This window comes from Phycodurus eques, chromosome 20, assembly GCF_024500275.1.
Source record: "Phycodurus eques isolate BA_2022a chromosome 20, UOR_Pequ_1.1, whole genome shotgun sequence".
In the NCBI taxonomy this organism is placed as follows: domain Eukaryota; kingdom Metazoa; phylum Chordata; class Actinopteri; order Syngnathiformes; family Syngnathidae; genus Phycodurus; species Phycodurus eques.
Genome location: NC_084544.1, coordinates 11,676,919 through 11,703,664, shown reverse-complemented (window position 1 = coordinate 11,703,664; position 26,746 = coordinate 11,676,919). Strand labels below are relative to the sequence as shown.

Below are 26,746 nucleotides of genomic sequence, written 5' to 3'. Positions count from 1 at the left end.
CAGGCTTGCACGCCGCAGCCAAGGGGGACAAGCACGCTGTTCTCACGACAGGCCCCCTTAGCCAAGCTGTGAGTACAGAGACAACAGCCGGCACACACAAAGGCACACACACTCACGCTACATCATACATGCAGCCACTCCAAATCACAAAGGTAAATACACGATTGAAACAGAGTTTCCAATTTCCATCAAATGAGCAGAGGGTGAATTTATTCTCTTGTGAGTTTGCCATGACCACAGGTTTACTGTAATCCAGTTTGGATAAACATTGCTGTTTAGCACTCATCAAGGTATTAAACCCACAATCAAACTATAGTTGTTGTTCATTAGGGATTATGTTTCACTCCTTTTCTGTAGGATAAGAAGGATGCAAACAGGTCAAGGTCATGAGCAGGATACGGATGCACAAGAACCAAAAATCACGTTAGAATAGGAATTTTGTAAATGTATCAGTTATCAGCCTACCACCTGGTTCATGGAGAATGACAATATGATACAAATGGGTGGTCGGCCATTTTATTCTGGGGATGAATTTTCTCTTCACACAAGACTGACAAATATGAGAAAAGTGAAAATTCAATTCCTTCCTGGCTCATGTGTCACCAGTCCACAAAGCTTTAAGGAATTTTGCTTAATCTGGTAACTAACAAATGAAAGAACTAACAAACTGTGATGAAAATCTAACCTCGTGTAAAAGTGTATTTTTCTATTGTTCGGCAACCTAACCAAATCAAAATGCATCTAATGGCAGCATCTACATTCATAATACAAATAAAATGTTGCCCAGAAATGTAGCCAAAACAATGTGAATCTCAACAGTCCACCGTGCATTACTTCCAATATCATGTTGAGGCTTTTTTTTCTTTTTTTCTTTTTTAATGCTGAAAATAAATTCACTTAGCATTTCTGATAGATTTACAATTTCATTTAAGTCGAGAATTGAAATTTGAAAACTAATTGTGCCAATTTTCCTGTCGAGGCGTATTTTCTACTAATTGTGTTTGTAGATCAATGGCTGGTCACCATCTTTTCATTTTCTCTACTGTTCTACTAGAATAAGTACATTTCTCCAAGGTTAAGTGGGGGCAGTTAGCTCTATGCACATATCCCACATCAATTTTGAACAGATGGAAAGTTATTAGTGGAGGTTGAATGAGGGGTGGAAAGAAGTGATTGAGGGACAGCGGGGCAATTGCGACACACTAGCCTCTCACCTAAAATAGATAATTTTTTTAACCGATCCAGAGTTTGCAGATGGAGGGCGGTAATGAAGCAACCATGTGTGTGTATTAGTAATCCTTAACTAAAATAATTGCCAGTGCACTTTCATAGAAATACTTATTTGACTTGGGGCACCAGTGTCCCTTTCCACTGTGTCGCTTCAGGACAAAGCAAATCTGGTATATGTGCAAGGAACACGCGCGTTCGACAAAACAGGTGAAAGCATTTGAGTGTTTGATGGAAAGAAAAAATAAACGTTCATGTGACAATACTGTATATTCCATATTTTGGACAAAGGGACTTCCCATAAAGGTGCCTGTTCAGTGACAATACCAACTTTGAATGAGTTAAGAAAAACTAAGTCTACTTTCAGTTTTGTGGCCATGCATTTTTTCCCTTTGTTTTCAGGAAGTTGAATTTTGCAACTCCTCTATTAACAGTGAAGTGGAACTGAGGTGAAAATATAATACAGTGGATTTCTCAAGTAAAGCACGCAACAGAGATTTTGAATAAAATTAAAGTTCTGAAGTAGCAAGAACTACTACTTTCTGCATTGAACTTCTTTCCACTCATATATTTGACTTAAGGTTTCACTGTTATTTACTGAATAAACGAAACAATACAAACAATAAACTAAGGTTAATGACAGACAAAATCCATCTTCTGAATGCACTATTTCGTTTGTTGTTTTTTTTATTGTAAGAAAAGACTAACCATCATACAAGTAATTTTACTTTCAAAGCTGTACTAACACGACAGCAGACATTATTTTGTAAATCTATATTTCCCTTGCTGCTTGAATGTTTTACATAGCTCAGATGTGGAGAGGGAGGCTGAAAGAAATGATGTCGTATCATGCAAGGGTGAAAAGTGATTAAAGCTGGAGAGCCAACCTGTTCTTGAATGCATTCATGTCTGTCGTATTTAATACATGAATCTGACGTGGTGGATTCAAAGTGGGACAGGCAGGTGGTGGTAATGTGCTCTCATTTGCATGTTTAACCCTCCGTCTCAATGGTTGTGACAGGTTCTCTTATCTCTCCCCTCCTCCTAGTTTGGTTCCTGTGGCTCTTTGTTCTGCAATTCAATGTGGCCTTGGAACTTCTCTTATTCATATCAACCATTCTTTAAACTTTGTTTCACGAGCCCTGAAGCTTCTAATTTCCCTTTCATCCAAAACTTACTCATTTTACTTTTTTTTTGGGTTCCACTCATGCATTGTTCACCATGTTTTCACTTTTAAGTCACCTTCCTTATCCTCATTCCACACCACCATTGTGCATGCATTTTGAATTTGTCCTGCGCTTTTACAACTGATATTTTATGCATTCAGCTCTCTTGCAAAGCAACTAACAAACAGCACAACCACAAGAATTCCCTGACAGTTTGTTTCGGTACTGCAGTGTTGTCTCCTCAATCTCATCCACGCTCATAATGACCCGTTTGTCTCTTGCTTCCAGTCTTTCCTCAACTGAGTCTATGTAAATAAAGGCAGGGGACGAATGAACGGTGACTACTCGGCCACCGCCCAGCTCACATATTCAACAACCAAGATATTTCATGTGACAATGGGTCTGAATTTACATGAGAGTGAGGGAAAGTTTGTTGGGCTGAAAGTCTTTTTGCGTGCTGTCTTGCCACATGTTGCTTGGTAGGCTAGACAAATAAATATATCAGATGTCCTTCCCAATTGAGCACATTACATTTTTTTTGTTTCCCCAGAGGAGACAGTGAATAATTTAAAGTGAAGGCAAGTGGAAGTGATGACTAACAGAAGTGGGGGACACTGCTAGGGAAGAGCTGGATGGGGAAGGATGGAAGCAGGAGGACCAGATGGGCAGAGTGGGCACAGAGCCAATGGAATCTGGTATATAAGGAAATGGTAAAAATTGTGGTGGTGGTAAGTGAGAGCGCCATGAACATTTTGAATTGGGGAGGGAATTTAAGGGATTTTCATCAATCAAAATAATTTTTTTCCACATTATTGTATGCATAACATGGGTCAAAATGAGTCTGTCAGCTGGTTTAAGTTTGACAACTATGCGGTTTGTCGACTGAATGCAAAAGACAATACACGGCATAAGGCTAGTAAACCGAGCGGATGCAATTTCCGTACAGTTTTGACCTAGAAAGTTACACATTTTTCAACTATTTGCCCACTTCGTGTTTGGCTCATGATCACTCATCTCAGGAAAAATGGCAAGTCTTGGGCAGAGCTTTGCGTCACCTGCCAACTTCAGAGGAGTTGACGAATAAATGGCATCCATTTATTTTGGGAACAATTCAGAAGCATTTCGGAACCAGAATTGTGCTGTGTTCGGGCAAGTGAATATTAGCCTAACCTCAAAATATGCCCCTCTCCTTTTATTTTCCCCTATGTTCTCTGTAGCAATAATCCGCTCCTTCTTGATTGTCATTCTCTCTCTCGCTCTATGTTTATGGTTTAACAAAAGTGATAAAGCACAATATACTGTAAGTGCAGCCTATACACTGATCGCCATTCAGGGTGTCATGCGACGTCATCATGAATGCTTGGAGGCATCAAGATGGTCCCAAGCCAACGGCCAATAAAGCGGAGCTATCAGCCATTTGTAATATGAGAAGAACAGTGATCCAATCAGAAAAAAGCTTATTCACAAATTGAATACTAATGAGAACTCTGTCTGTCAAAACTGGAAGGTGTAAAATACCAATTAGAATAGCTTGAAAAGGGTCATCCTGGGCATTTTCAACACAAATTGTCTTGCTGATAAAAGGACAAAGATATATTTTTTTTAAATGATGGGTGGACGACTGGTTAGACACGTCAGCCTCACAGTTCTGAGGACCCGGGTTCAATCCCCGGCCCCGCCTTTATGGAGTTTGCATGTTCTCCCCGTGCCTGCGTGGGTTTTCTCCGGGCACACCGGTTTCCTCCCACATCCCAAAAACATGCATTAATTGGAGACTCTAAATTGCCCGTAGGCATGACTGTGAGTGCGAATGGTTGTTTGTTTCTATGTGCCCTGCGATTGGCTGGCAACCAGTTCAGGGTGTACCCCGCCTCCAGCCCGATGACAGCTGGGATAGGCTCCAGCACGCCCGCGACCCTAGTGAGGAGAAGCGGCTCAGAAAATGGATGGATGATGGCTTTAGGCATTTAAGAACTTATGTATATGGGGTAAAAATTTATTATTTAAAGCACTGCAGTTGAGACATATCAATATATGCCAGGGGTAACAATTACTTTTGGCCAAACTAGTTAACTGCCAAATGGGTTGTTTTTATAGGAAGTCAAAAGTATTTAAATTAAGTGTGTCAACACCTCTGCATCTCAAAACGTTGCTGACTGACTGACTGACTGTATTCACATCTTAACCCTGAAGCATGTTTACATGCTCAGATATCCCAACAAAGTTGGATTGTGATGTGAAGCGGTTTGTCTCAGACCCTCAAGCTATGCTGGTCTAGAGAGTGATTTTTTATTTTTATTTAAACCAGGCAGTTAAGTACACATCTTCCTTTTCTAACATGTAATTTTTTTTCTTCATTTTTGTACACTTTTTGTTTTTTTGTTTTACATTTATTTTGTATTTATTTTAATGGTGTTGGTGTTTAAGTTCATTCTGTAAATAGACTTTAATTTTAAAAGATTGCTGAAGTATAATTCCTTCTTGGGTTAAAGAACCAATTGTTGGAAAAACACAATTAACAAAACCATAGGAATTGTTATGCAATTATTAAGTTCCCTAGACAGAAACAAGCCAGACAAAAACTAGGCAGAAGTTTGAAAGTAACAACTGAGAACACCTCAAGAGCTTCTTGTTCATGACCTAGAACAAGACAAGTAAGAGGGGGCTGATGAGGACATGACAGGGGAAGATGAGTGGAACACAGGGTATGAGTTCAGAAAGTTGATTGTGCACTTGTGCCAAGTCTTAATCACACAAACACACACACACACACACACACACACACACACACACACACACAAATAAATCTCCAGCTTCTCGAGCAGATTTCAGCCAGTTAACCTGCCTCTCCACCCGCCTCACCCTGCCACATGGTCCCCACAGGGGGGCAGGCGGTGAGACGGGTGGATCGGCAATAACAGCTTGATGGATAAGCGCACTGAAAAAGTAGGTAAATGAAGAACGGGTGGAAAGATGTAGGATACAAAGAGAGCCAGGTAGCTTGAAATCAAAAGCAGACATCACAGATACAATCACGAAGTGTAACTGAGATTGTTGGTAAAGACATTAAGCGTGCACTTCTGCAGCGTCGGGAGTGCATGGGGGGTAAATAGGTCAGAGAAGTGATGAAGTCAAGTGAGGGGAAAAAAGGGAAGAAGAGCGACAGGAAGGAACAGCAGGGTGGTGAAGGCGCCAGGAGATGGATTGTTGAGCAGCAAACAACAGAAAGATAATAAGTGAATATGCTAAAGGCATGCTCCACAGTCACAGTAATTACATAGCAAAGAGCAGGCCGCATTAATTAGAAAAGGAAGGAACTTGTGAGTGTGACAGAAACACAGCGTTTGCGAGGTGAATTATTACATAATTTATTTTGCCTCAGACCGGAGCGGCTGGTGGGTTTTCATCATTTCGTAATGAGACTGGAGAACATATGTGCAGCCATCAGTGTAAAGCTGAAGATATATGATAAAGAGTGCGCACGCGAGGCTTGCTGACAGCCAGTAAAACGAAGCTCTACTCGGTACTCTGTTAAATTCTCTATTCTTTTCTCTTTCACATCTTCATTTCACACGAAGAAGCTGAGCGAGCAGATATGCAAATTCGTTGTAATGTCCTGCCGCACATTTGTTCCTACGTTTTACTGGAGGCTGGTCAAGTGCCGCCACAGTTTTTTTTTCCCTCAACGACAGGAATAAGTGTTCCCTATTCATTAACGGTGGCAAGATAGTCTCCATTTATCCATTCCTTGCATACTGTACAATCATTTGTAGTTATTCAATTTCAAGTGGCAAAGGGAAATGACCCTGAGCTTTTTAACACCACATACATTTTATACAATTAGACATTTAAGCAGGAAGCCAAAGCCAAGAGCTTGACGGTTTGTACTTTTTTTCGAGAGAGAGAGAGATTTAAGTCCAAGGCCCCTTGAACATATTTTCTCAGAAAACCTTTTATCTCGAAGATTTTTCAGCTTGAATCCCAGAAATAACTTTTCTGATTCACTGATTTTGTTTTCACGTTTCCTGTACAATACACAACACTTTTGGACATGGGGTTCTCTTTACAGGTATTTCTGTCACAAACATATTTATTAGATATAATAATAGGTATTTTTTAGATATAATATATAATAATAATGCTGAGTTTTGATTGACGAAGTCAGAGGTATTAATTGAAAATATGTTTCTTATTGAGGTAGTTGGCAGGTGTGTAAAACTGTGGTTTTTGTAATTTGTAATGCACAACGCTACAAGAAAGGGGAAAATTACAATATGCGGTTGTACCTCAGAAATGTCCAGTCAGTGTATGAAATTAAATGGAAACAAGAATAATGTGAATGAGTTAATTGTAACATTAGAATTTATAAACATGTTTTATAACTATTAACCGCAATAGCAACAATAATCAAGAACTGTAGCTACCAAAGACTGATTTAATAGTTATGCGTGTGACAGCGTTAAAGAAAGGATAAAACTACTGATTCTGCAAACTCTGTAGTAATCCAGTGTTGCCGGAGACGGGCGCGACTGTTACATTGCATGTGCTAATAATCCTCTGCTCCACAACACAGCTCACGCCGTGATCAGTAGCTACTCACAGGCTATTCAATATTATTGACCTGTGTTGAGACACTTAGTGCATTCGCACTTGCGTCGTTACACCCTTGAATAAGACGTGTTTAGAGTCTTGTGCAGTTGTTAAAGAGAATCAGTGACAGGGGTTGCTGATTTTTTTGTGTGTGCATTTATTATATTGTGTTTCAGAGGTGATGCACAATCATTTATTTGTCGACACTCATCGTAGTTATCACGTAATCTTTTCCGATCAGGAACACAGAGCCTTAATGCATCCGTCCCACACACAATGCAATCAACAACTATTTTTGTGTTGAGTGTCGTTGTGCCGCCAGTGTGCTTGTCCTTACTATGAATGTGTATGGGCATTGTCAGCCCAATTCTTCATCTTAGTGGAGCATCAGAGCAAATCAATAGCTCTGGTGCGATGCGAGTCGTCTGCATATTTATACCACAAATTAACCCAATGATCTTGTGTATATTTCTATATTTTTTTTTTTGCCTGTAGATGTGAATGTGAATGGTTGTTTGTTTATATGTGCCCTGCAATTGGTTGACGACCACTTCAGAGTGTACCCCGCCTCTTGCCCAAAGTCAGCTGGGACAGGCTCAAGCATACGTTGTTCAACAAAGCAATCATGTTGCTTATGGTCGGTCATGTCATAGATGAAATTGTCAATTAGCCTTTAAATTATTATATCTGTAGCATGGCAAAAAAAGCTGTTTGTATGTCGACCTCACAGTTCAGAGGCTCCAACATTCCAAAAACATGCATAATATGGCAACTGAAGACAAACTGGCCTTAGGTGTGAATGCTTGTGTGTCTATGTGCCCCTACAATTGGCTGGTGACCAGTCCGGGGTGTACACTATCTCTCGCCCTAAGTCAGATCTGATAGGCTCCATCTAAGGCCTGGTACATGCATAAAGATTTTTCCACTCTTAAAATATTTTTTTTAATCTGCTACAGACCCCACACATAAAGATAAAAAAATCGGGTATTCAACTGTTTTGTGTGGTGTCCTCCGAGAATGTCAACAGAGCAGACCACACACAAGGAATCTGTTGCACCGCCAATCTCGTAAGTCTCGCGTGATCACATGTGATTTTACAAAGAAGAAAAAAAACACTTCTGGATATGTGCCGATCTTTCGGGAGTGCTCCCGATGGTTGCCGGAGCCGAAAGCCTTGTAAAATGGCGATGTTCTCGAAAAACGTCTTGCTTTGGAAAATACTTCTTGCCGTCTGGGGAATCCACTTTTATACATAAAACAGCATTGAGTAAGACATTTTTGTTGTCATTGACGGTCGTTTCGGTGTTCGTCAGTCTTGGGTGCGTCTTTGATTGGCTACATTCTGTTCCACGTCACGATTCTCGATGTCATGACTCGGGAGTAGTCAGTGTTCCCCACACATATGTAGAGGTTTGGTTGTAAAAATTTAACACGTGCATTATTTAAGATTGTCGGCCCAGACCTGTTTCGGACCCAAAAATCTGGACAAATCCACTCTTAACACACATCAGACCAAAAGACAATCTTATAGGATAATCTCATAAAACAAGATTGTCTGGCGTTTGACGTGCGAGGTCTGGAAGGGGCAAAATCGACACAAAAACAGGCCAGTTGTCTTTGTGTGTGTGTACCAGGCCTTACCCGTGACTCTAATGAGGACAAACATTATAGAAAATAAATGGATAACGGAAAATACAGCGTAACTTCAAAAACCAAAGAGAGAAACATCATTTAAGATCTCAGATATTGTACAAATGGACACAATTTCCACTGTATCCCTTGATATCCCCTATGGAATACAATTAGTCATTTGTTATCACTGCCTCTCCAACACATCCAGTGTTACTAGAAGCCGCTCATTATGATGCAGTGCTATTGTACACCACTATAAACTACAATAACAGAGATCTTGATACATTTATAATGCAGATATTTTGACACAGCTTTGTATTGGATCTTACTGGAGGTGTACCTAATGGAGTGTCTGGTGAGTGTAAAAATGAACTGCAATTTCCTTTGTCAACAAAATTAATAGAATTGGGTATTAAGAGGAGATTGATTCAGAGTGATCACTTCTTTTCACTTTGTAGGTTTCCTCCACTGAGCTGTCAGCTGTCACTTTTGTTCCGACTTGTGAAAATGGCTCGCTCATTGAGTCAAACATGCTTTATTCCACACCACGCCACACAATCACTCTGTTCCATTACCACCTCCCCAGTCTTACCAGTGGCACATCATATATCCATTTCGATTTATTTGTTTAGCACAACAGCAAATTAGTTTTTTGTTTTTTAATATTAAAAAAAAAAAAAAAAAAAAAAAAGTGCACCACCTGGTGGGGGTATGCCTCTACATTTATATCCATATCAGCTGTAGGAATTTGATTAAAAGGTATTACGGCAAATTTCTGCCCATCTGTTATTATATTAAATAATGGAGGCTCATGGATGTTCGCCTATGAGCAATGTCTGGTGACAAAGGATTCAAAGAGTGTTTTACTCCGTCTACGTCAGCATATTGCCCACTCCACCCACACCACACCACCTCCCCGTGGCTTTACACAGATGATGCTTGAGTGGGAACGTGTACGTGTGTCATTTTGGCTGGATGTAAATGCCAGAAGTGAAGCTGTGGTTTTCAACAGAATGAGGGCACAGTACATTAGTCACCATGTTCACACACAGGAACACAAGCTCATTCAGATTGTGGAGCCTCACCGCTCCACATACCACGCCTTGTGATATGTGCAACAATGTCTTTGTTTTTGTTGTTGTTTGCGTCTTATTTGGATGCACACATATATCGAAGGGATATGACTGATACGTTGCAGCCCTCATTGCTGGTATCAATGTTATCGAAAATAAGTCAATCTATTCATCTTATTGATGAATAATTTTAGTTTTAGTAAGATATTTTAATTTTTCTTTCCTATTTTATACCGTACAACATGGTGTCAAACTCAAGGCCCGGGGGCCAGATGCGGCCCGCCACATCATTTTATGTGGCCCGTGAAAGCAAATCATGCTTGTCAACTTCTGTGATTTTTTGCTAAAATCTGTACCCAAATTCCAAATTGTCATAATAATAAACAATAATGTCTAGATGTTGCATTTGTTCCGTTACCAGACCCTTCTTCTATAGTAACTTAAACAGTACTTGAACAAACTAGTATCCTTGTCTTCTGATTTCAAAACTAGTTATCCCTCAATTTGTTGTGTAATGGTAATAATATGTTTTGGTGATGATTAAACATTTATATGGTTTCACTGTTCACGGCCCTCTGATGGAAATCATAACTACAATGCGAAACAAAAAAAAGAAAAAAGAAAAAAAAAAGCTTGACACCCCTACCTTACAATGTATTTATGCATGTACATACTGTAGCGATGGTGAAGCCTCGCATTTCCCCCATGCTTTGCTGTGCTCTTTGTAAATAGCTGTACTACATGAAGCTAAACCTTGCATTCATTTATTGTTATGAGTGGGTGCCTTAATAATAATAACCAACTAGCCCAACATAATAATATGTTGGGCTATTTGGTACTTTATGTGGGCATTTTATATCATGAAACCCTGATTATGGAATATGATATATATGAGAAATAATGGCCCCTCAGTCATGTCCACTGTATTGCAAGATACCCGACGGCTTACCAAGTGTGCACGTTGCCATTTTTCATGACAGCTTCATCTTCTGAAAGCCAAAATATCCTCTCTATTTCTTGTGTGACTTATCAGCGCCACAATTTAGGATATATATGATAAAGGGTAAACACGTTTTTCTGATGAAAGACAGCTTTATTAGCGCATATTACCTTGCATTCATATTTCATATCCTTTCAAAATAACTATAACTACTATTTTGAAGAAAAATCTGCATTAATATTGGAGCTGATGTCTTCATTGCTCTGTGGTTATTTCATTTGGTTTATTCATCTGTCTCGCATTGTTGTCATTTTGACATCAGTAGACATTTGTTAAGTCACATCAATCCATTCTTATACTTTTATATCTTCTGTGCGAAACGTCATACTTTTAATTGGTTTACCCCCTGTTATGAGAGTAAAGTCTGTGGTCATTATTTATTTTTCTATCCATACTGATTTTCCCAAAAATTGTACATTATGTTTTTCCTACCTTCGCAGCTGCTGTGTCCCTCCTCGTAACCTGCACTGCAGCTGCATTTCCCAATGGGCACCAGCCATTCCCCTTCGGCACTGCAGTGCATCCTGGGGGGGCTGTCGGCGTCCACCTCAGAGTTGTTGACGCAGCTGCCGCGCACCTCGACCAGCGTGGAAAAAGCCGCCTCAGCTACCGTGTCGGGAAAGATGGCCAAGTTCTGGACGGTGGCAAGGCAGCGCTTATAGTACACCCGCACCGCCACCAGAGCTACGCAGGCGCCGACATCCTGGAAAGCCAGGTGGAAGCCCCTACGGTTGAGGTGACCGATCTCCCGGACCTCTGTGTTCAGCTTCATCTTCCTTTCACCCAAATCACCCTGCGTGAAGCTCTCATCTGCAGCAATGGTGTCAATCTTAGTGTAGCGGTCCTCTCGGGTCACACCGCCCAGGTCCCTGTCCGATTCAACGTACAGGAGGTTGAAGGTCTCCTTGCAGGTGCCCGCCACGCCGGGAATGCTGTTGCAATCGCGAAGTGTGAACTGAAGCTCCACGAAGATGCGTTGGCCACCTTGACGTGCCACCCAGCCAGTCTGCAGCCAGTTGTTCTGCTGGGTAGGCTCCATCACATTGCACACCTGGTAGGTCCGGATGGGCTTGTACTTTTCGTCTACACCACTTATCTCCTCCCACTGGAGGGGGAAATAAAAAAAAAAAAAAAAAAAAAAAAACACAAAAAAAGGGAAACAGTTACAGACATTCAAAACTTTTCGTCTCGTCATTTCAGGTTCTCTAAAGAACTTTATCTCAGAGTTTTGTTTATTGTTTTATTATTAAGCTTTTTCATTTGGACATTTCTAGTTTAGAATACAAAATTGCATATAGTAAAAGCACAATAGGACACTGTAAATTAAAATGTGCTGTTTGAAGAATCATTGAATTGTTTGATAGCCAATGCTGCATTGAAAATTATGCTTCTCATTTATATCTTACCCATATTTAGAGTTACATCATTTTTATACAGTGGAAAGTGAATATTTCAGTTTCAAATGACAAGAAAGATATGAATAGTTTTTAAAAGAAAAATGGCAAATTTTAACATCTTATGTTAGTGTTTTGCTACTTGTGTCATTTCCAGCTAAATTTCCATTCTCCAAAAAAGCATGAGACAAATCACTACCCAAAATATGAGCATGGGGATGAATAATTTGCTAAGATACTATAAAACAAGAAAAAGAATTCAAAGCCACAAGCCTGCATAGGAGGAGTGGGTGGGGGGCATCCGAACGGGATTTGTCGGGCATTAAAACCATCCTACCCCCGCCAATTAATGTATTTCGATCAGAACAAATGTTAGTGCCTGGTGCAAATGCACAAACATAATGCAGTCAAGATGGAGAAAAGTATTGTGACTTGTGAGAGCTGTGGGAAATGAAAATGGAATAAAATACTGAGTTGTCGCCTCCCATGGCTCTCAAGTTCTCCCATACCATGCCTTTATTGACTTGCGGTTTGTACACTGGGGCTCAGTCATGCTGGAACACAAAATGTCCTCCCCCAACACGTTTCTACAATGTTGGAAGCATAAAATTGTCCAAAATGTCTCAGTGAAATGAAGAATTAAGATTCAGTGTGGGTCGAGGCCAACCTCTGATTGATTCATTGATAAAGAGGTCTTTTTCTGACATTCGGTCAAGCAGTCAAGCAGGCATTGAAAATGGCTCGTTAGTGCTGGTCTTGTGCTAAACAACACTACTGCCATGGTGACAAATGGTCTTTTTAGATGGGGAGCGATTGATGCGTCAATTGATTCTTTCACTGAGCGGCCATTCTGACAAGGCAGCACGACAAGTGGACGCAATCCCGTGAAACTGTTGTGTTTGTGTTCAGCTCTCACATGTGCCAGCCTGCCAACAAACTGTTTTTTCTACAAGACTAAAAGTGTAAATCAGTGGACGAGTAGATTAAAAAAAGAGAAAGAAAAGAAAAAAATCCATCGGATTATCATGAATAAACCCATATGTGACTTCGTTGTTTTATTCACTCAGATCAAATACAAGAAGAAGAAAAAGTACAGCATATAACCATTTAATAATGATTGATTTATATTTTGTTACAGAGATGTTATGGTCTGCTACCTTTAGAATTTAAGTGATAATCTGATCATGTATAACACAGCATGCACAAATAGAAACATTGCGTCTAATATTCTCCACACACTCTTGATAAAAAAAAAATGACTGATGCATGACGAAAATAATTTGAAACCTTATTTAGCAATGACTTTGTTAAGAGTCAATGAAAGGCATAACAGGTTTTCTCCGGGTGCTGCAGCTTGATTCCCCAAGCATAAGAAAATTGAATACTCTGGATTGCCCATAGTTGTGAATGGTTGAATTCAGATGGAATACACATGTGGTATACAAAATGGTTGGTATGTTGCTTATGTGTTAGTTCAGGTTTATTATTATATTCTACAATAAAGCTGCATGAATGTATACAAAAAAAACTGCTCCTGTTGGGGAATCTACCTACTGTTAGTAAATGTATAAATTGTTTTCATCAAACAAATGCCCCTCTCTAACTCTGGGGCGACAGGGTTTTACAATCTCAAAACCATAAATCTAATACCATTATGGCTTTCCTTTCCCTAATGGCTTTAACACAAACAGATGTACAGATGTGTACTAGCTCTGAGACAGTGAGATGAACAAGGTGGGAAAGGATGGGAAATGAGGAGAATGAGGAGAAACACACGAGCAGTTTGCTCAGACAGATGTTAAGTGGGCAGCTGTGTTACAAAACACATCCACTAAATGAGCATGTCAATGAACACACAAATAGTCACAGGCAAAGAAAACAAAAGATGCCAACTCACCCCATTGGGGGGATATGAGGTCCAGCCCAGCTCTGCCTGAGACTCTTTAGAATTCAGCAGCACCACTGCAGGAAGAAAACACGTTAATTAGATAAAGATGTTTGTTGATGGTGCATGACAACTCACAAAAAGCTTCTGCTCTCAACTTTTTAAAAGTGTAATAATGAAAGTGCAATATGACAAGCTACATCTGGAATAATGAAATAAGGATCATTGACTCTGAAGGAGTCTAGTCAAAGCATGGACATAGTGTGTTATTTTATTGTTAGATTGTCATAGAGTTTGTTGAAGACTTTGTCATCCTCATTGATCAGAGCCCATTAAATTAGATTTCAGCAGCATGGTTGTGCACTCGGGAGGAAAAGTCCCCATTTTCAGAAACAAGGACAGCTCACAAGTCAACTGAAATTGTGAGCGGCAGGGTCAATATCACTATCAAGTGGAGGTCTTAATACAAGTGGCCAAACATTCATTTTGATCATCCATCCATCCATTTTCTGAGCCGCTGCTCCTCACTAGGGTCGCGGGCGTGCTGGAGCCTATCCCAGCTGTCATCGGGCAGGAGGCGGGGTACACCCTGAACTGGTTGCCAGCCAATCGCAGGGCACATACAAAAAAACAACCATTCGCACTCACATTCACACGTACGGGCAATTTAGAGTCTCCAATTCATGCACGTGGAAGTGGGAAGTGGGAGGAAACCGGAGTGCCCGGAGAAAACCCACTCAGGCACGGGGAGAACATGCAAACTCCACACAGGCGGGGGCGGGGATTGAACCCCGGCCCTCAGAACTGTGAGGCTGACGCCCTAACCAGTCGCCCACCGTGCCGCTCATTTTGATCATGTTTATTTATTAAAGTAATGACATTACTTTATTTCTTCAATGGAGGCTAAAACAGTGCTTAGTTGCAGAGTAAATATTTACATTTATGTTTTGTAATTTTCATATTGTGTGTGTCGTTTGATGTTGTCAAGCTTAATTTGTCCACTCTGTCATAGTGAAACATCAATTGATAAAAAAAAACCTTTCAGAAATTCAAAAGGTATTTGTTGCACAGTACACAGTCAGCTTGCTAATGTTAGCCATCGCCATAGCTATCATGCTATTGTTTTTCTTAATGTTAACTTGTCAGCTTGCAGTTAATTGACTAGGGAAACGTGATATGCAATAAACCCGGGCACTTCCATCATGGGTCGTCCCCGGGGTCTCCTCCCGGTGGGACGTGCCCGGAACACCTCACCAGAGAGGCGTCCGAGAGGCATCCAAATCAGATGCCTCAGCCACCTCATCTGGCTCCTCTCGATGTGAATGACCAGCGGCTCTACTCTGACATCCTCCCGGATGACCGAGCTTCTCACCCTCTCTCTAAGGGAGAGCCTGGACACCCTGCGGAGAAAACTAATTTTGTCCGCTTGTATCCGGGATCTTGTTCTTTCGGTCTTTCCTACCCCCGCCTATGGTCACGACCCACAGCTCGTGACTATAGGTGAGGGCAGGAACATAGATCGACCAGTAAATCGAGAGCTTCGCCTTTCGGCTTAGCTCTTTCTTTACCACTCTTTACCGATACAAAGTCTGCATCACTGCAGACGCTGCACCGATCCGCCTGTCGATCTCCCTTTCCATTCTTCCCTCGCTCATGACCCCAAGATACCTGGTGCAGGATCTCATCCCCGACCTGGAGAGGGCACGCAACCCTTTTCCGACTGAGGACCATGGTCTCAGATTCGGAGGTGCTGATTCTCAACCCAGCCGCTTCACACTCAGCTGCGAACTGCTCCAGTGAGAGTTGGAGATGACAGCTTGATGAAGACAAGAGAACCACATCATCTGCAAAAAGCAGAGATGCAATACTGAAGCCACAAAACCGGACCCCCTCTCTACGCCTCGGCTGCGCCTTGAAATTTTATCCATAAAAGTTATGAACAGAATCGGTGACAAAGGGCAGCCTTGGCGGAGTCCAACGCTCACCGGGAACAAGTCCAACTTACAGCCGGATATTTGGACCAAACTCTGACTCCAGTTGTATGGGGACCGAACAGCCTGTATCAGGGGGTTCAGTACCCTATACTCCCGAAGCACCCCCCACAGGATCCCCGAGGGGCACGGTCGAACGCCTTCTCCAAGTCCACAAAACACATGTAGACTGGTTGGGCGAACTCCCACGCACCCTCGAGGACCCTGTCGATGGTGTAGAGCTGGTCCATTGTTCCACGGCCAGGACGAAAACCACACTGCTCCTCCTGAATCTGAGATTCAGTTTCCCGACGGACCCTCTTCTCCAGCACCCCTGAATAGACTTTCCCAGGGAGGCTGAGGAGTGTGATCCCCTTGTAGTTGGAACACAACCTCCAGTACCCCTTCCTAAAAAGGGGGACCACCACCCCAGTCTGGCAATCCAGAGGCACTGTCCCCGATGTGCACATGACGTTACAGAGGCGTGTCAACCAGGACAGCCCCACAACATACAGAGCCTTTAGGAACTCTGGGCGAATCTCATCCACCCCTGGGGCCCTGCCACTCGGTGACCTCAAGCCCAGAGATAGGAGAGCCCGCCTCAGAGACCCCAGACTCTGCTTCCTCATGGGAAGGCGTGTCGGTGGAATTGAGGAGGTCTTCGAATTATTCTCCCCATCGGCTCACAACGTCCCGAGTCGAGGTCAGCAGCGCCCCATCCTCACTATACACAGTGTTGATGGTGCACTGCTTCACCCTCCTGAAGACAATACATTTCAAACTTATTAAGATGCATCGTAAATGTTTTTCTTCCAATGGTTCAATTACAATAACAATTCTGATGCTATGGGTGACAAAAATATATGGTGACATACATAACATGGACATAAACATTTAATGAAAATGTTATTTTTCATCAGCCTATCATCAGTCAAGCTGCATTTTGAGCTGATGCACTAACATGAATTCAGGTTAGCTATATTCAAGCTTTTTGTCAACATAAGCACTTTATCCAGGTGTTGGTCCATGGACCTGAAATATGTGGAGGAGGTCAACATCTCCAGCTGTAAGTGCATCTGTGTGGGAGTCTTTGAACTTTCATAAGTCTCCATGACACCACAAAATATTTACTTTTGCTTGCTTTACAAAATAGCCACCAGATGGGTCTGAATAACATTGTGTCACTCTCAAAGAGGCCGTGGACACAGAACAGCACATTATGCTAAACAAGGTACAGGAAGTCTCGAGTCTCGACCGACGACGTTTCGACTTTACGACGGCCGTGCCTCGTCCGCCATTTTGTCCCCAGCACCATAGTGTTTATGCTTAGCTAGTGCATAGTGCTTGTCTGTGTTTGTGCGGCTGGAGTATCTTTGCCTTCTTCGCCATCCTTTTTTCACACTCAGCAGTAGTGGTAAGTAGAGCATCTTATTTTTTTATTTTAATATATTTTAGTTTCTTTACAAGAAGTGTTAACCTTTCCTCCTATGGTCACCTGATCGTGGTCGGGAGACACAGGGGAGACGCCTTCCCCAGGGCCGAGGTTGTCCTCCTCGGGGTTAACTCCCTTCTTTCGTTGCACAGCTGAGCTGGGTGGCGGCAACAATAAAGGCACCAAGCACCGATTTGCTGCTTTAATGGCTTTATTAGCTCCTCTGCACATTCAACGTCAATGGGTCCTCCGCTAATCGCTACTCTTCCCCGCTCGCCCTCACTCCACTTGCCACTGTACACACTCGCACCGGCGGGCACTCCTTCCTCCTGCGCAGTCCCGTCTCACTCACACATCGACGTACACGCCCACACACACTGAGCTTGCTGTCACAAACACGTAGGACAATACGCGTAACAGAAGTATTTCAACGTAAATTTCGACTTTAATGGTGAAATCCGACTTACGCGGAAATTCGGGTTACTTCGCCAGTGTAGAAACGGAACTCGTTCGTAAATCAAGGACTTCCTGTAGTAACAATAATTACAACCTTAAAATGTATAACTAACAGTTTATTTTTTTAAATCAACCATTTATCTCTAAATGGTTTCATCCCTATTTCCCACTTTATGTTACATACAGTAATACCTTAAATTGTGACAGAAAAAGCCAGCTTCAAAGGGACAGCAATTTGCTTTCATGAGGACAAATTGCTTAGAGGCCATTTGGAGAAGAGTTTTGTACTACTACTTTTTTTTATTTTTTTTTTTATGGTCGGCCCTAAAGCCAAACGCAGCGCCTTGGCTAGAGTGCAGGAAATTAAGCCTTGACACACCATGAGAGATCATTTACTAAACACTTAACTTTATTGTTTTTGGGTTAACACCAGCGCCTTGGCCAAAGCATGGTTCTGTGCTTAGCAGATAACATGGAGGCTTTTGGAGGAGATTACAGCGGCAGAGGGCAAGGTTGCAGGAGAACTGCTGAAGAAAGGATGAGGCAAGACACTGGGAGAGAAACTAATCATCATATTAGGGATGAAAAAGGGAAGAAAAAGGGATAAAAATGGAGGAAAGCTGGCAAACAGAGATGAGGGGGGAAAAAGTGAACATGAGCGCAAATGAATGAACACTGGTTAAACGCCAAGGGATAAATGTTCCTTAGTGAGACGTCTATTCAGCGACTCGGAGGAAATAGTTGGCACTATGAGCCCACAATGAATAGAGAAGTCATGTAATCACAGCCTAGTTAGGGACACTAATGGGTCTTCAGGGGGAGACAGAACAAAGACTAGAGGCAGTAGTCAAAATACGAGGTAAAAAAGGAAACCACAACAAACGTAAATGGACTTAGAGAACATAGGACAAGGACGCAGAAGCTCACTCTATTAGCTATTACACAATAACAGCCAAGACTAATTCAAAGGTTGATTCATAAATAATTGCTCATCATTAACAGGGATGATTTGGGCGACACGGTCATAGACTGGTTAGAGTGTCTGCCTCACAGTTCTGAGGACCAGGATTCAATCCCCAGCCCCGCCTGTGTGGAGATTGCATGTTCTCCCCGTGCTTGCGTGGGTTGTCTCCGGGCACTCCGATTGCCTCCCACATCCCAAAAACATGCGTGGTAGGTTGATTGAAGACTCTAAATTGCCCGTAGGTGTGAATTTGAGTGCGAATGATTGTTTGTTTATTTGTGCCCTGCGATTGGCTGGCAATCAGTTCAGGGTGTACCCCGCCTCCTGCCCAATGATAGCTGAGATAGGCTCCAGCACTCCCCGTCAGCAGTCATTTCAGTAAATTGAGAAAAGAATCTCAGTATTCATACTATTTAAGACATTTTTGTTTGGTGGTGTGCTGTGAAATCTTTGTACTGTAAAAAGGGTGCTTTGGCTTCAATAAAGGTTGAGGAACACTGCTCTATGCAATCCTAAGTATTTTATCCAGTATGAGAGATATTTTCCTCAGTGTAGTTTGCCAGTCCGAAGGCTTTGCGCCCTTTGACTTGTACACTTCTGCCCAAATGTGCAACCCTTGCTAGTGGGTCACATCCAAGTCTTTCCAAATGTCCTAATACATGTCCCTCCCTTCTAAATGTGCCATCTCCACTAAATCTGTTTTGATTTATGGTGGTATAGAGCTTAAATGCTGATTTTATGCCTTGGACATTGCTGAGAGCTTATCTGGAACCATTTCAATGACATTAGCAGCACTAAGTGTACTCTGTTGTTCAACTGGAAGACAGAACACAGATTTCAAACATTAAAATTCAAGGCAAAATGTAGAGAAAATACTGTGTTCGATGTCTGCCTTTATGAGGCAGGACCTGGTGGCTTGCATGTGACATCGGCCAGCTGGAGGGAGGTCGGCCGCTTGGCCTGAGCTATGGCGAGTTTGCGTCTAAAATGTCTGGGCACGAGCTGTGGCCGACAGCAGCACCTGCGTAAATGTCCTCATTGTGTACATAAATAATATAAATAAGCAACAGCATACTTTGGCACCATCTTGTGGCATCGTGGCGTCAAGGAACTATGTTGAAGTGATGAGGAGTTTCTTTTTGATAGAAATAGTGCTTTGCTGCCATCTTGTGATATATAGGAAATCGGGTGTTACTACTTGTGGATGTTGTCCATTTGCAGCTGGGCTCAGTCCCTATCCCCCACATATAGCTGGGGTTTACTGTACTGTAAAACCCCACAAAACAACAAAATAAATTGCAGAGTTCTGTGACAATAGCGTGGATTTCCACGATAGACAAGTGGATACAGTCTACAAAGAATTCTGCGATGTAGTGAGGCTGCAGCAGATGGACAGCGAAATAGCAGGGGAATACTGTATGGCCATCACCGTACACATTCTTCTGTTATCAAGCTGCGGCGTTTAGTTCCTTCGTCACTGTGTATGAGTGGTTCGGCAGCAATTTGACTGATACAAATGGTACCAGTGTTCGCCATGCAGTGAGAGGATTGGCGACATCCACAAAGTAGCAACAAATGGTGCAAAGTCTGGTGTTGGAGTGTTTTCTTCCATGTCAATGTCGTCCAAGTCGTTTTTAATCAGCATGTATTATCTAAAGTCGTGCCTCTGCCCCTCTGTCTCCACAACATTGATGTACAAGTGACACAGCCGCTGCTCTAAAATCTACTTCGAAACACCAGAGTGTCCGCACTGTACAGTAGACACACAGATCACAGTAGGCCTACACAGAAATCCAATCGGAAGTGGATTTCAAACAGACTTGCCATGTGATTTGGGATCAGTCTTACACAAACTGGATTTCATGTAATTTTTTGTTGTTCAGACTTCTGCAAATCAAGATGGATACAATGTGGATGTGACAAAAATTGAAAACGTGCTAACCGCTACTCTAATGTGTGGCCTCCTTAGCAAAGGAATATCCTCTCACAAAAAATATGCAACTGCAGGAGAAAACAAAATCCTGGGCCTGACCCCTTGACACGGACACATGATTCATATTTGATTCCAACATAACAGTTTTTGAAGTACAAAATTTCAAACTTTATACAGTGCACATTACAAAACATAGAGCAACACTCTTTCTGTCACCTCGCTCAAACCTAACAAATAAATATAGACAATACTGTCTCATCCTATATCACATCAGAAAATATAATTATATATCGTAAAACTTGATATATCGCTCAGCTTCTAGCTTGAATCATGCTTTGCATTGCAGATGCACAATATACCAACACTAAAACAATATATCCCATGAGGACATCCTGCTACGAGGCAAGGCTGCTCACAACTCTCGGGACCTTCTGGGATACGGTGACTTCAACATCAGCTAAAAAGTTACTGGATGTTTGTGTCAGCAGTTTGCAGTGCAGTTATCATTGTACAAGGTGAGGTCTGCGTACAGTATGTAATATAGTATTTGTCTTCCATAACATGTTCTCGTGAGAATTTAGCAGCAAATGGAAAGTTAAACACTATGTTACATTCAAACAAGACTACTTTCCAGCAAATGGAACAAACAAAAGCATATGATAGCCATGCTTCGCTAAAAGAAAATGCTGTTTTGGACTAATTTTGAATTTGTATTAGTACAAGTAGTATAAGTATTAGTAACACAAAAAGCTTGAGGAGTGTTAGAAAATGGATGGACAGGTTGTGAAAGGCTCTATATGACAAAGATTCTCTTGGGCCTGTTACGAAGTTTAAATGAGTAAATACCATAAAAGTACAGAAACAACACTGACAACTAAAGTTGTACTCAACTAAAGTACAGCAAAGTTCTCAAATATATAATACAAATCAAACTGCACCTTCCCTTTATGTAACCAAAACTTTCTTTTAGTACAGCAGAAGGCAGATTTTTCAGAAGTGGGACATTACAAAGACTAAAAGGGACCCTTATACTGTTTTTTTTTTTTTTGTAAACACATAAAAAGACTATGGTTTTACCTAGCATTCTGCCACAGACAAAGATAGCTCTCCCTGGTGAAATACAACTCTCGGTAACACAATGATGCACACGCTAACAAAGGCAGACGGCTTTAATCCATCCCACTGAAAGGGGCTCATTTTTATAATTCGCCTCTGTAATATTCTATAGTTTCATGCTGGGATTAGCGCCCGGCATTGGCTGTCCTCCGCATGACCCACAGGCTACTTATCAGCTAGCCGACACTGAGCCAACTGCGTAGCTCAGAAAAGCTGAAGAGAGAACACCGAGACCTGGATAAGCAGAGTCCGCCAATGCTTAGTCGGGCTAGCTATTGTCCAGGTATTATCCCTCCCCGACAACAGAAGAGTGGGAGAGGGCACGCAGACTTTGAAGAAGCTGCATATAATATGGGATGAGGAAGCCGAAGAACGGGACTTAGTTACAGCAATGTGGTAACCTTCAATCTTGGTCTCCGACAGGAAAATGGGATATTTGCCAAGTCGTAAAGAAATGTTGCAAAACTCTACTGTGACATGTTAGCCTTATATTGTTGGACTACAATTGTTATGTGCCTTAATTGTCCTAATTAGGCACAGTGTTCCCCCCGCTACAGTATATCACATAACATATATCAACAGTCATCGATATTGTTGATTTTCAGATAAGAATAAACGATGGTTTCCACTCCCATCCACCCCCGGTGACTTTGTTGTCATAGTTCCTGCTCCCACCCGCGCCCGATGACACTCCTGCTCTATCATCTGATTAATAATGAAATTGAATCCTATCCCACGGGAATCCCCCCCCCAAAAAAGTTACACAGGCTTACTGGTCTGGTCATTTTTAGAACGCCCGCAAGAATGAGTTTCAAAGCTTTGTAAGAAGTTTTAAAAACCATGAGTTGTGTCAGTGGCTTTAAAAAATATATATACTCAGTAGGGTTGTAAAAATGTAATAATAATGCCTCAAGTAAAAGAACATTATTAAAAAAAAAAAGAAAATACACTCATGTGGCCCAACGTGTAATATATATATATATATATTTTTACAATTTCAGTGAAATTGAATTTGTATAGTCAAACCTCTACCTAACTAGGGAGCTATATGTTATGGAGAGACATTTTAAAAACATGCATCTCACATACAAGATGCATAATGGAGCCATTTTCAGCAGGATACTGTTGATGCCTGAGGACACTACTTATTCACTTGCCCCCTAAATATTGAAGACAAATCAGCCTTGCTTGAGCTTGGTGAGAATTTACCGCCTTGCTTGAGGACTGCAGAAGCAGAGTGGGAACACGGGAGACGGGTGGCCTGAATCACAGCACTTTACATGAGAAATGTTCTTCCTGTTTACTACAACACCCGGCTGCTTAAAGACATGGGAGGGGAGAAAAGGTGTAGCTGAACAAACGCAATACTGTAATACAGTCCTACCGTAGAACAGATAAAAAGGATAAATGGATGGGGATATGAAGTGTCACATAAAAACACAAACAGGCACATAAAAGATAAATGCTCTGTATAAATGGACACAGGCGCAAATCAAGAGCACACAAACACGCACACACATACTATCTTCTTAGAAAAATGGTGACAGGAAACCCACTTTGTCACAGACACACACACGCGCGCACACACAGCAGGACCATAATAGCAGCTATAACAGCGGAACACATTAACTTCAAACTGGGCTCTCCCGTTAAAAGAGTCATTAAACTTTCAACTTCTGTAATGTGACATACTGTAAAGAGACTGGGCTGTCCTTTCTCTGAAGTCCACCATGCAATTAACTTCATGATGAATGGCCGTATGTCTGCGCAGTGCGTGTGTCTCTTTATCTATATAATGTGCTGAAATAAGTGGTCAAGCCATGACACAAAATATAATACAGTGGAAGGCTGGAAAATGCCAATTTTCATCCCAGATTTTGGTCCACAATTCATTAACGGATCAAAAGAGAATATGTCCATTAATGTACACCATTAAATCAGCAATTGCCAACAACAATTATTTCAAGTTCAGTGTTGTTAAACATGGTCAAGTGAAACCAGGGATACTGTAAAATTATGTTACAATGGTCAAGATGGGCGATATATCGAAAAATAATTTGAGAATTTGGCAACATTTAATTCTACACCATTAACAATGAGTCCCAGCTTGTAAGCTTAAGTGTATATTTTAACTAACGTATAGATAACGGCCAAGCAAACATTATATTGTGCACTACTGATATTGCAGAAAGAAAAGTGAAAAATAAGTTTCTTATTCTGTCATTGGATTTTTGTTGTCTCAAATATTCACGACTGTCAAAAGGAGTAACACCCAAAAATAATGAAGTTAGAATAATTTAATAATATATTGTGTGATCTGATGAAGGGTTACCCTAATCCTACAACAGCTTTGTGCAGGAAGTTGTAAATGTAAAAGTGCTTTTCATTTTACTTTAGTAACTATCAACTCGTAACTTTTTGCCACATCTGCAGGGATGGGCTCCAGCTTCCCTGCACACCAGGATAAGCAGAATAAAAAAATACACGGATTGATGGATGGAAGAAGAAGAAGAACTTGACACAGTACAAAAAGGGAAACAATGCAGGGCATCCAGTATTTTGCATTGTTGTTTGGCTTTTGTTTTTAGAATACAAGCTATGTTGGAGTAAAAAGAACATGCTGTTTTCTTCCCACTGTATTCTTGTTGGGGAATTGTGTCATTCCCCAATAGATGTCAAAAAGAGGTACCTTGCAGTTATTTGACACCCTTGACAACTTTTGAGAATCCAAACTAAATATTTTTCAACTCAGTTGAACTGCTCAGCAGAAACGGGCCTGAAGAAACAGACAGCCATTCACAGAGGCACTAACAACTACAGGCAATTTAGTCTCTAATTAACCCAATTAGTGTGTTTTAGTGCAGGGGAAGAAGCGGAAGCAGCTGGAGAGAACCCACACAGGCCTAAGGGGAGAACATGGAAACTCAGCAGCAGGTTAGACGTCAGATGATGATCTTTCTTTATGGCGCTAAACCACTGCCTGCACTTCTGTACTCCCCAGAATTTAAAGTTAAAACACAAGGGATCATTTTTCACATAAAAAGATTTGATGTGGAAAACAGCAGCGCGGCCACAAACAGGTATCGTACTGAGCTCAACAGCTCCACTAGCTTGATTTTAGCACAGTGCATAAAAACCATGCCCCTCAAGATACACCTAATATGTTTTTTTTTTTTTTTCCTACCTCATATTCCTGATAATCTTGCCATGCTTAAAACTGACATTTTCCTTGCTTCTAGCCCGACCACACACACACACACACACACACAGTGCCAATCCTGAATCTGAATCACCACCTTTTAAGACTCCTTGAAGCGAGAGGAGGAGGGAGAGCGGCGATAAGGCGAATCCATCGACACGTGTGTGAGGCAGGTTGCACTCGAGGATAAAGAAAAGAGTCACGGAGTGATTCAGACTAAGTATCAGAGTAAAGTGATACCATCACTTTATCCAAACACTTTTATTCTGACTTTTTAAAATTATATTAAGGATGATTATTTTTTTTGTTGAATGATACAAAACTTCACTTGTCTTTAGCCATCCATCCATCCATTTTCTACCGCTTATCCGAGGTCGGGTCACGGGGGCAGTAGATTTAGCTGGGACACCCAGACTTCCCTCTCCCCAGCCACTTCACCCAGCTCTTCCAGGGGGATCCCGAGGCGTTCCCAGGCCAGCCGAAAGACGTAGTCTCTCCAGCGTGTCCTGGGGTCTCCTCCTGGTGGGACGTGCCCGGAACAACTCACCAGGGAGGCGTCCGAGAGGCATCCGAATCAGATGCCCCAGCCACCTCATCTGGCTCCTCTCAATCTCTAAGGGAGAGCCCGGACACCCTGCGGAGGAAACTCATTTGCTTGTATCTGGGATATTTTTCTTGCGGTCACGACCCACAGCTCGTGACCATAGGTGAGGTTAGGAACCTAATTGTAGAGGTTCCACTCTTCATACTGTAGCTCCAACATTCAGAAATATGATGTCTTATTTTTATTTTCCCACATTAAAAAAAAAAAAAAACCTGAACAATTAACATTCCAACAGGGAGGCAAAACAAAAGACAGAGAGCATAAGAGCAACCAGAGGCCAAAAGGGACAAGTGTTTATTTGAGGCTGTTAAAAGGTGGTAATTAGTTGTGTGGATAGTGAAAATGCCAAGAGTGCTTCCGGATTTCATTACAGTTGAGTAGACAAGGACAGACTTGGGGTCGGCGTTTGTATTTGAGGCAGAACCGAGCACATTCTCTAACAAATTTGTAGGAGACTGAATTACGGACGTCCATAATAATCTATTAATTGATTGTTAGAGAATCTTTCGATTGTGTAGATTAGAAAGTGCACGTGACTGCACGACTTGGCTGCAACCGGCAGAGACGCTGCAGCTTATCCAAAGCAACACTGGCATTGAAACAGAACACAAGAGAACATTCTCCCATCCTTTAAAAAATTATATCTCACTATTTTAAATTGTCATATAATAGTCAATCACCAGTAGTATTATTTGGTAAAGCCAGAGTAAAATATGTCTTCCGTGACTGGCAGTATTCAATGGAGAAAAATGCGCCACGCCACAAGAGCCATTAAAATAATGGCCAGAGTGTAAAGACAGAGAGAACATGTAGACCAGTCACTGTTTTAGTTAAGTGCCCACTGTCTGAAATAAATCATTAAAATATTCCCAGGGTGATACCATGCCAGGCCAATGTGAGTATGCAAATGCAGACACAAAGAAACGTCCGCTCATCCAGCATGATTCAACTTCATTTTAAGTGGGGAGTTCATGGACAAGCTACCAACACTGAAACAGGCCATTTACACACATTTCTGTTCCCGCAGTGAGAAATTCATGAATCAGCAGAGATGGATGACACTAAATATATATCAGCTATGAAAAGAAATATGCCTAAGAATTTT

At 41.7% G+C, this 26,746-nt stretch overlaps 1 protein-coding gene across 3 annotated transcripts in view; it reads right to left on the bottom strand.

Moving 5' to 3' along the window:
* LOC133395401 (ephrin type-A receptor 7-like) overlaps window positions 1-26,746 on the bottom strand; it is a 151,833-nt gene that overhangs the window by 98,333 nt on the left and 26,754 nt on the right. For all 3 annotated transcript variants that reach the window (XM_061664244.1, XM_061664245.1, XM_061664246.1), the window contains exons 2-3: window positions 13,980-14,044; window positions 11,121-11,793 (exon numbers count right to left, since the gene is read on the bottom strand). In XM_061664244.1, coding sequence (XP_061520228.1) covers window positions 11,121-11,793; window positions 13,980-14,044 — 738 coding nt within the window. The remainder of the gene's footprint in view (window positions 1-11,120; window positions 11,794-13,979; window positions 14,045-26,746) is intronic.